Below are 12,059 nucleotides of genomic sequence, written 5' to 3' on the forward strand. Positions count from 1 at the left end.
TGAAAAGAAAAACATTGGAGGATTTTGATATAAGCCAAGAGGAGACTGGTTTTCCTTTGCTGTAAGCAAAACTTGGTTCTCGCGAGACTAGCATATTCTCACCGGAGCTTACGCTACGCCTACGTCATCCGCAGGAACGCCACTCTTTCATGAACGTGCATACGACAGTATGCAAAAGTACGTTTTATGATGGATGGATGCATTTTGGGCTTCAAAATCTCAACCACCATTCATTGCCATTATGAAGCTTAGAAGAGCCAGGACATTTATTTATATAATTACGATTATATTTGTCTGAAAGAAGAAAGTCATATACACCTAGGAAGGCTTGAGGATGGGTAATTTATGGGGTAATTTAAATTTCTGGGTGAACTATCCCTTTAATATGTTTACTACACCATGATGCCTGGACAAATTAAAATTTGGCAATACCAACAATTCAGTAAACTATCTGTAAACTTTCTTCTTTGTGAGCAGACAGACCAATCAAATTGGCAAATCAATCAATCAATCAATAAAATGCAGAACTATGCCGATGTTCAAATTCTTGCTAATACCAATATTTTCGTATTATGGTCAAAAGATGTCTAAAACTAACATAAATCATTTATCAATATCATAAGTGTACAGTATGAAAAACTAGTAACAGTATATTGTGCATCCCTACCAAAATGTATTTATTTACACAAAATGTTCTGTTTTTAAGGAATTAATTTTTTATTCAGGACTTTGGCATTAAATTGATCAAAATTAACAGTAAAAACATTTACAATGTTACAAAAAAAAATTCTACTTCAAATAAATTCAGTTCTTTAGAACTTCCTATTATAATCTTAAAATAATTTAACACTGATAAAAACAACAGTTTCAAATCAGCCCATTAGAATGATTTCTGGAATGACTGGAGTAATGGCTGCTGAAAATTCAGCTTTGCCATCACAGGAATAAATTACATTTTAAAATATATTAAAATAGATTGTAAATTGTAACAATATTTCACAATGCTACTGTTTTACTGTATTTTTAATCAAATAAGCCTTGGTGAGCATAACAGACTTCTTTCAAAAACTTTAAATAAATAAATAAATCTTATCGACCCCAAACTTTTGAACGATAGTGCATGTTCAACTCGAATCAGAATCCTGCCAATGCCACTACACTCCCGACAAAAATTCAGAAACTTTCCCCTATCTGTGATTTGCAACAGAAGGCTTTTTGCGACACCATGAATCAATGTGAAACCCTGAGGCTAATAAGTGATCTAACATGAAGACTTTCACTGTCCAACTCTTTATCCATCTATCTTATCTGCCATTCACTGATCTCACTGCTCAATATTACCTGCTGGGCTTTAACTACAGAGGGGTGATGAACGAGCATCTGACAACACTCATCTGTGGCTAATTGCGCCGTGATGTGCTGTGATTAGCGCTGAAGGTTAGTGTGTTTAAGTGGGCTGTGACAGGAGATGGGATCACTGAGGGCACCACTGAAGCTGAGCTCTGCACTGGAGGGCAATGTGTTATTTCTGTGACATGGGTAATGAGGACGAGAAGCACGTCATCATGAACGAGGTGCATGTCATCATGTACTCCCCATCAAGTCATGTCAAACTTGACGCATGACTTTCTTTTTCTGTGGAAATCAAAAATATTGTTAAGCAAACAGTTTTGGTGGTCACTGACTTCCATCGTATGGACAAAACAAAACAAAATAAAACAATAAGACATTTCCCCATTGGAGCCCATTGACATCTGAAACATTTTTCAAAATATAATTTGTGTTTTACAGAGGAAATAAAGTCACAGGTTTGGAATGACATGAGGGTGAGTAAATGATGACAATTTTATTTCTCCATAGTCACCATGAACTGTCATAGTATTTAAAAAAAAAAAATCACAAAAAAAACAAGACAAATTAAGCTTTGAGATGAAGCTTGCAAAAACTACAGGCTTTATATTGGATGAAACTACTGACTATGTGACTGAGCAGTTGGAAAAGACAAATCCTATCAAACCCCAAACACACATTTCATTACTTCTTTAAATGGATCTTTCCTTGACCTTTTCAAAGTCTAATGGAAACATACATGGGGAGCTCTGGATCCGTTTGCTTTCTTACAAATGAAACACAGAAAGCAACTTTCTAAATCTGTTCTTATTTGCAGTAGAAAATAACATGAAGATAATATGCGGGGCATCCATGCAAACCTGAATTCAAGGGCGATACTACACATATACTAAGGTATTCTGAGCGATTTGTCCATGTTTCTATGTGGTTGCCAGGGTGTTCTGGGTTATTGCTATGCGTTGCTAATGGCCCACTCCCAAGTCTAAAAAATTCTTTGTCATTTAATATATAACATTGTGGGTAGGGCTGCACGATATATTGAAAATATCAAAATATCGCAAATGTAAATATCGCGATATGCATATCGCAAGGGCGTGCGATATCTGAATCATTTTAATAATAGGCTACTTAAATCAAAACTTTGCAAAAGGTCAAAGTTTTAGTTCGATGCATATAGCAGAGAATTGCTTGACGTTACAAAGAGTTATTAAGTGCAATAAGTTGCAGAAAACAACTCTTTGCCGTCTCGTCTTGCTGTCTGACACACACCTGAAAAGCGCACAAGCCGTATCTAGAGTTAAGTGCAATAAGTTTCAGAAAACAACTCTTTGCCGTCTCGTCTAGCTGTCTGACAGACTCACATCTGAAGCGCGCACAAGCCGCATCTCGCACAGCGTATCTTCCGTTCTGCCGCACACATGCAAAGCGCGCGCACACACACAGAAAAACGGCGTGCGAACACAGAGTTGATTCGTCTTTCGCATCCTTATGTTTGAACAGACACATACACATAGAATTATGTCAATAGTACCCGTCTCGACGATCATTCTCGTAAACGCAGTCAGTTATGTTTTAAATTAATGTAAACAGCTGAGAAAGAAATCGGATGTGTATCATTTATTTTACACTTAATTATTAAATTTCTGTACCTGAATCCTATTTATTTTATCTATGCTTGTAAATTGTGTATTTGTTCTTTCCCCCCCCCCTTTTTCTTTCTTTTTTTTTTACTGACTGTTCACTTGCCTTTAATCATGTTTGAACTTTCTCAGACTATATTTTTTGCTGTGGTATATGTAGAAGTGCTTAAAGTGTATGGAAAGCAAAGTCACAATGATATAAAATTAGTGTCATTCATTATTTTGTCATTCACATTGATGTTAAAATTACATTTTCTGATTTGTGACATTACTTTTTATGTACTGCTAAAACACTGCTGGTCACTTTCAGAAGTTGTAGTGATTCGTTCTTTTCCAAGAAAGAATGTGAAACAAATTGGTTATATAATTTTCATCTTTAAATATTTTAAAATATAATTTAAATAGATTTTTGACACTTTAAGCAATATCGTATCGCATATCGAATATCGCATTTTTAACAAGGTATCGGTATCGCATTTTCTTTCAATATCACACAGCCCTAATTATGGGTATGTTCAAATTCTTAATGGGATAAATCACCAAAAACGCTGCAATTATTTACTCATCCTCATATCATTCCAAAACTGTGTGACTTTCTTCTGTGAAACATATATTTAATAAATGTCTCAACAGCTATGTTTCCATCCACCTATTTTTATGTGAATTTGGGATAACGCTTATTCGCTTTATTGAGCAGGATACATTTACCTAATAAATTCCTCGATACACAACAACAAAACTCACGTATCTTTGCCTCAACAGATGATGTGACTGGTTAACTGGACTAACCAGCAGATCGATCTCATCACACACCATTTAATCATTTTGAAATGCCTGAACCAATGTCCATCATCAAAATGATTTGGTATAATAACCTCCCAGAACTCACACGATTGTGCTACCTAACATCAGGTACCTGAACACATGATAACATTATAACATTTATTGCATTTCATCTACTCTATGAGATGCAAGTAATTTATTACTATATACGCAAAAAGACCCACAGTGGCTCCTCCTATTCCTATTTTTCTTAGGGTGCGTCTCAATCAGCTCCCTAGCTCGTGAATCAGTATATTGTGAACACGAATTCGGTCACTGGTAAGTTCCCTGGCTCACTGCACATTGGGACAGTGATTACTCAATTTCCGGTGACATATACGTGCAACGTAACGTAATTAGTCAACAACAGGCAGAACCAATCTCTTTTTGATATAATTTTTAATTCTCTTTAAACTCATTGTTCTTTTACATGTTCTTACAACATTTCAGCCCAATATTAATTATAAATGTTAACTAGATGTGATCATTACCCATCTAGCGATGTGTGTTTAGGTTGAAATATACTAAAAAGACGGGTTGTCTTTTCAAATCTTCTATCGCGTATCATTATATGTATCGAGTTGGCTCGTGTGGTTTATGTTTTGCGCTTCAGAAATGTAACGTAATTTCCGGTAAGGGAGCATAGTGAGCAGAGATGCTCCCTAGTTTTTGCGGTGCATTGTGGGATTTTTCAGGGAGCAAACGTTCCAGTGCACTGGAAGGATTTCGCGATTGAGACAGCCCTTAAAATGGAAGTTACAACCTTGTTCTCTGGGTGGAAATGGAGCTTTATTCGTAAATGTTTTAAAGTTAACAAAGTTAAATTCACAACTTTGGATGGAAACATAGCTAATGTTTGTTTGTTTTGTAGCTGTTGTATAGACAAAAACAGCTAAAACATTCTTCAAAAGATCTTAACATATAGATTTGGTGACATGAGATATGAGGGTGATTAAATTGAGACAATTTCCAATTTTGCCTGAACTATCACGTACTAACACTGCTATTAATACTAGTACAGTCAGAATTTCTAAGACCAAAGTGTGAAAATGTAATGTGAAAAGTAGAGAATGTCTCAATTGCAAACCTAGAGCGCTCGTCTAACAGGGCGAGCAGTGACAGAAGTGTCAACACTGTCTCCAAAACCAGTAAGAAACAGTAATTTTGACAACAAGCCTCTATTATCTGCCTAACCCATGATAAGACAGTTTGCCAGTAGCAGTAGTCTTGCTTACGGAGCCTCTATCACCTTCTGCAGCTCTGGGTTGGAAATGGGATCCATTTTATTCACAGCAGTGCATCAAAAACTCCAGTTTTGTTGAACTGAAAAACTGCACAATGTTTTTATAGTTCCATATGAAGGAAAATCTTCATGGAATATTCAATATTTATGAAAACTGTAGTATTCCATCACACTCTACATTCTTTTAAAGGGGTCATGAATTGAGAAATCAACTTTTACTTGAGCTTTTGACATATAAGAGGTCATCGTACTAAAAGAATATCCTGTAAGTTTCAGAACTAAAAACGTCCTTGTTACTGAAATAAAAGCTTTTATTGACACCAGGCCCAGCGAACGCCAGATCCTGGAGTGTGCCTATGCATGACGTAATAGATAGGTTAAGCACCGCCTCCACAGAAGAATATCAACACCTAATTCTGAAGCCCCGGCCACTGATTCGTGCAAGACATAGTAGGGAAATAACATAAGTAATAACATAACTAAACCGGATCGAGCAACCAAGCAATAAACATGCTGTTGAAGACTGTCTGTTTGTGGAAGAACACAGTCGCTGCATAACCTTCCTTCGGATTCAAATATTAGGAATGCGTGGTTGAACTTTATTTTTAATGAAGTTTCAGCTCATGTTAGTAAAACATTGAGCATTTGTTCACTTAATTTCACCGCGGATTCCTTTGTAAACAAGACACAGTTTGACGCTGGATTTGCAGAGAGACTGAGATTAAAAAGCAATGCTGTGTCTATATTGGATCCGACAGGAATGGCGCAGTACACTTATGAGAGTAAAAAATATTTGTACCGTGTGTCACTATTGCTTTGTTGAGATCGCTTGGTATGTCCTGATTATGTGTACGTGTCTAACCAAAGTCACAGACGGTTCCAACTATGAAGGACGTAGCTTGTCAAACAGACACACAGAAAGTTAGTTTACTATGCAAAACTATTATCCAATCATAGCAGTGGGCGTTTACTTCCAAGTCTTCAATGCGTCATGCCCATAAAAACCGAGCATTTCCCAAGCCGGCCTCAAAACCAGGGTAGAAAATATCCTATTACTTACAGATTTTTATGTTTTTGAATGTAAAAACCAAGCGAACGTCATAAGTGGACCTCAGACAACAGTATAAAATAATAAAAAAGCCAGTTCATGACCCCTTTAAAGCCTCCGACAGTGATAACAACCATACAATTGAATTGTGGTTCTATATTTAGAGCACAATTTGAACTTGAATCAGCTATTTGCATTTATGCATGATCTAACATGATCATACTAAATGTTTCAGGCTGCATTACAGTCTGCCTGTGGTTTTAAACTGTCTGAGGTTGGAAGGCTAAATGATTCCTTTCATCTCCTCCTTTCATGATGACCCTGAACCTTACATATACACACACTCTCTCTCTCTCTCTCTCACATACACAAACTCCAATCAACAGAGAGGCAGCAATTTAATTTCTTCACAAGCTTGAAGGCGAAGCACTAGCCTTCTGAAAAGAGATTAGATTTTCTTATTAATGTCCAACAGTACATCATCAGTCTGACCACAAACAATATGGCCTGATTCACCTTACTGTGACTACTCATTACTTATCTCATTTTTGGTGTCATACCCTTTGTTAACCATCATTTTCACTTCTGTTGTTCTGCTGTTGAAAGTAGTCATGATGTAGGAACATAAGCTAGTAATAATGAAACAGAACTGATGCAAAAGGCATAACTTCAGGTTATTCTGGAAAATAACTGCTTGCTTGCAGAGTAAGAAACCATTTGATTAATATGTCAATGGATTTGAAGTCACAAACCTTGCAAAGTTTGCCATTTCCATTTATTAGTTCTTCCTCATACTCTCTCATTATATCAACCTTTCAAACAAAACATTTAGTACATTTATTTAAAAAAATTAGTTTCCTGGTGGACTGATAAAAACCTGTGCACCCGGAGTACCAAGTTGAAGTGCAGCCAGGAAGTCTGCTTGGACTTTGAGATTTTCAGTTTTGTTTGCAATATGCATCAGATGGTCAGTGAACAGAATGTGGGCAGATTATAGGCAGTCTGTCTGAGACCGTGTTGGTTATCAGTATAGAAATGAGATCCTCTGGAACTAGATTTCTTATTCTATTATTAGTATTCCACCCCTGAGCTCTCACATCTGAACAAAAACTAATTCAAAAGCACAAATAGGGTTGTTTAGTTTGAAGTTTAATCATGTGTGGTACTGTACCTCTCTCTGTTCACTGCAGATCTTGCAAAGCCACTGAGACCTTTTTTGACTGCCTGCAGTCTCAATTCCACACTTAGTGCACACCTTCTGCAACACAAACATGCATACCATTAGAACATGTCAAACAAACACACAACCTGATAACTACTGTAACATGCATTAAGACATAAGCGAAATGTGTTTCATTTTTCTTATATTGGCAAATAGTTTTTTTCTCTTATTTTAAGTGTAAGTTTTATTATGCTAAAAAATGCAAATAGGGTAAAAATATTTATATTAGAATATTTATGGAAAGTATATTTAAATGTGTGTGTGCGCACTTGTTTTAAGAAAAAAGTTAGGAAAATAAATGTTATACCGTGATATCCTGCTATGAATGCGTTTTAGATTTAACAATCTTTCACCCAGTGAAAGGTGAGCTTTTGTGCTCAAGACAACATACAGAGAAAGTGTACCACAATTTGTGCACCACAGGGTTTTTTTTTTTTTTATGATTACGTTTGATTTGGTAAGTTTACCTGCAAGATAACTTGCAATGCCATTTTTTAATATGTTGAAGCAGAAACATGACCACCCTGCAATTGTGCTGATTGTAAAAAGCAACATCCCTCTCCACATTAAAATAAATTAAATTACAGAGGGAGATATTAGAGTGGACTCTGATGGCTTGGTTTTTAAGAATTAATTTGAAGGTGAGGGCTGGGATACGCTGTTGTAATAAGAAAAGAGAAAGAACCTTTAATCAGGCTTTATGTAATAGAAGACAAACACTAGACTGAAGTGCCAGTAATTTAGTTTTAGCAGAACTTCCATGTACTTAAATTGCGTTGAGATGGAGTGAGCGAGAGAAGAACAGAGAGAATGTGAGCGAGAGGGCACAAAGAAATCTCTTCAATTTCCGTTAAATACTTCTAAAGATTCCTCAGTGAGTGAGAGCCACCTTTAAAGCTGCTGTAAGCGGTTTAATACCACGCATAAAATGTCCCTGCTCTTTGACAGATATCACTAAATTGGGTGTCTTGAGAAATCACACTTCACTCTGTGACAGCTCCAGGCTCTCTAAATGGAAAAAAAATTAATCTGATTGCGGCACGCATGTCTTAGCCAATCAGAAAGCTTGGAGGTGGCCTTCTGTCAACCTAAACCAATGGCATGAGTTTAGAACGGGACTTTTTTTTTCTTAATTTGTTTTCTTAACAATAATAAAAACAGTGTTTATGAAATAAATAAAACTGTTCTGAAACATCTACCCTTAAGAATCTAACACTGATAATTATGGCAGATAACCATTGCAATGGTTGAGAATAAAATCCAATACAATTTTGTTCAAATAAATTAAAACACTAAAAACTCAAATTAATCATTTTAAAATGTCACAAATGAATTTAGACATCACTACATTAGAAATGTAAAATATATTAAAAAAAATGTATTATGTGTTTGTTTAAATGTGTTTATATTGTTAATTAAATATTTTTTTAAAGATTTACTTTAAATAAAAGTTAGATGACAGCAAAGGTAATAAAAAAAAAAAAAGAGAAAATGAGCATACACAAATAAATATTCAATATCAATCAATACCAACATAAAAAACGGTAACACTTTAATTTATGGACCAATTCTCATTATTAACTAGTTGCTTATTAACTAGCATACTGGCTGTTGATGGGATATTTTAGATCCCTTAATTCGACCCCATAAATGAACTTAACTACCTTACTAACTATTAATAAGCAGTAAATTATGTGTTTATGGAGGCAAAAGTCATAGTTATAAGTTAGTTAATAGTGAGAATTGTTCCCTAAACTAAAATGTTACCAACAAAAACTGCTGAGCTGAGAACCGATATGGTACTGATATACTGTGCATCTTTAGTCACACTTAGAGTCATGGGTTTAACACTTCATTTTGGCATTTAACTCGTCGATTTGTACCTCTTAGTCGAATGATACTTTTCAAGTTATTTTCACCTTATGGATGATAAAACTTCTGATAATCAGCCCTTCAACAGCATATCAACCATCCAAACCAGACTAGCAACTTGCTAAAAACCACTCCAAATACATTAGCAAGAGATTTCCAGCCCTGATACCATACATTTTCTCTATAAATCTGGTAATTTCGGCAATAACCAACTATCAGATTCCATATGATATATGATCAACACAGTCTTATAACACAGATGGTCATATATTGACAGAACACAGAAGCATTACCAATCCAATAATAATAATGATCAATTCATTCATTTCCCCTGCATGTCTAGAAACAGCAGCTGTTGAGAATGATCACAGTTCATGAGAGAGCAGGAGTGATGTGAGCTCAGGGTTTCTAGAACAGATGCTCTGTCCTCACTGGCACAGACCTGCTGTTAAGGACCTCATTCAGTCTTTAGCACTTCTTAGTCCTGTGTCAAGTCACAGTGTGTGTCTGTCTCCAAGTAAACTACTAACTGTAATCCGAAGTTCAGTGGAAAGTATCTGTCTTATGCCTCAATGTGCAATATCAGTACACTAAAGCAGTGTTTCCCAACCGGGGTGCCGTCTGTCGAGAGCAGGCAGCGTTTCAGTTGCACACTTCCCCCTTGTGGTCACACTAAGAACAAGTCAAAGTTAAATCAATATTTGTAATGGCATGCTATATTAGGCAATATATTATATTTGAGATGTATATTTAAGCATATTACCATACTACTTAAAACACAGCTCCTCTATCATGTCATCCATCTGTAGGCCAATGATGTTGGGTTTTCTTCAGGAATGTTTTTTTGACGAGATATGAGAAATTTTATTTCATGATATCTAAATTAATATATATATAACCTACATACACACACATACATAGTTATTTTTTTATAAAAATAAAGCAAATTACAAACCGTAAGAAAAATACAATAGATACATATTAAATAAACTTGTTTTTCTAATACAGTAGGTTTAATATGTATACGTTATTTAACATCTTTTATTGTTTGATTAACATTAAAGAGACAGGTAGCTATTTAGTACACATTAAATATTAAATAAACTTGTTTAATTAATGAGTCAGACAGGTATTTAATTAAGCTGCTGTCCCTTTAAGACCGAATTAATGTAATATACTGACACATATCTGGTTCTCACCCACCTGTTTACGTTCACTTAAGCCATAACCGACTGTATTTACGTGAGATACTCCACACGATTGACATTTTAACTGGGATCGCGCGGGCGATACAGTGCTTCTGTGTGTCTGTCATTCAGTGCGATTCCGCCTATCTATCCAGTCTTCACTTACTGCATGTTAATCGATAACGAATTGTGATTGGATGGTAATTTGGTTCTACAACAAGCTTACTTACCTTTGATTAGGCTGTTCTCGCGTGACAGAACACTTCTACTACTCGCTCTGATCACCCAGTCGTAAAGACATTTTGAAATACGGGACAAAACATGATTTTTTAAAAATAAGTCAGGACACTAAAAAAAGAGCTGAAATACGGGACTGTCCCGGGAAAAACGGGACGTCTGGTCACCCTAGCAATGTTACATTGTACACTACCATTCAAAAGCTTGGGGTCGGAAAGATTTTTCAACATTTTTGAAATAAGCCATTTATTCTCACCAAAGCTGCATTTATTTGATCAAAAACAAATTTAAATTGTAATATTGTTTAATATTATTATGATTTAAAATAACTGTTTTAAAGGTGCAGTGTGTAAATTTTAGCGGCATCTAGCGGTGATGTTGCGAATTGCATCCAACGGCTCAGTCCCCCTCTCATCCCTCCCTTTAGAGAAGCTATGGTGGCCGATACAGGACTAAGATGTCGTCGGTAAAGACAGCAGAGAGCAATGAGATTTCTTTACAAAGGTAAATTAAGGAATTATATTTACTTAATTATTTCATAAATCGATGTTATTGCGAATATTAATGTACTTGTTCATCATTGTGTCAGTGTTTTATTCGCAAGAACAACAAAGTGACGAAACGCGCTGTGTAGAGCAGTTTGTCCGTTTAGGGCTACTGTAGAAACATGGTGGCGACTTCCATGTAAGGGGACCCGCGGTGTATGTAGATATAAATTGCTCAATCTAAGGTAATAAAAACATAACGGTTCATTAAGTAAGGTCTTTATACACCTCTGAAAACATAGTTATGTATATTATATTGCATTTCTGTCAATAGATCGATGTAAATATTACACATCGCACCTTTAAAATTTTTTATATTTTAAAATTGAATTTATTGTTTTGATGGCAAAGCTTACTTTTCAGCAGTCATTACTCCAGCCTTTAGTGTCACATGATCCTACTATGCTGATTTGCTGCTCAAGAAAGTATTTGATGAATATAAAGTTCAAAATAAAAAATACATTTCAAGTAAATTGTTAACAACATTTACTGTCACTTTTGATAAATTTAATAAATCCTTGCTGAATAAAAGTATTAACTTCTTTCTAAACACACAATTAATTAAATAAATCTTACTGAACCCAATCTTTAAACGGTAGTGTTCAAACAAACCTATTCTCTTAAAAGTTGGAGACCAGGAGACATTAAAGTTTATCAGGTATTCTTATAAGCTATGATGTGACAACTCAATAAAAAATATGAACATTAGCCTTGGGGCAAGATGAGTCATACTTGTGACCACACTAGGCATGGGCCGGTATGAGATTTTGACGGTATGATAACCTTAAGCAAAAATATCATGGTTTCACGGTATCGACGTTACAGCTCTAAAATGTGTTATTTTTAAATGACTGGGTAAAAAAAATTTAAAAATTAAAAAAAACTTTTCCTGC

At 35.4% G+C, this 12,059-nt stretch overlaps 1 protein-coding gene across 1 annotated transcript in view; it reads right to left on the bottom strand.

The window, feature by feature from the left end:
- Positions 1-12,059, bottom strand: part of LOC107689386 (rab effector Noc2-like) — a 55,005-nt gene that overhangs the window by 34,742 nt on the left and 8,204 nt on the right. Inside the window, exon 5 of the mRNA XM_016487351.1 lies at positions 7,275-7,361. Within this exon, the coding sequence (XP_016342837.1) occupies positions 7,275-7,361 (87 nt within the window). The remainder of the gene's footprint in view (positions 1-7,274; positions 7,362-12,059) is intronic.

This window comes from Sinocyclocheilus anshuiensis, unplaced genomic scaffold, assembly GCF_001515605.1.
Source record: "Sinocyclocheilus anshuiensis isolate Anshui unplaced genomic scaffold, SAMN03320099.WGS_v1.1 scaffold946, whole genome shotgun sequence".
Lineage (NCBI taxonomy): Eukaryota > Metazoa > Chordata > Actinopteri > Cypriniformes > Cyprinidae > Sinocyclocheilus > Sinocyclocheilus anshuiensis.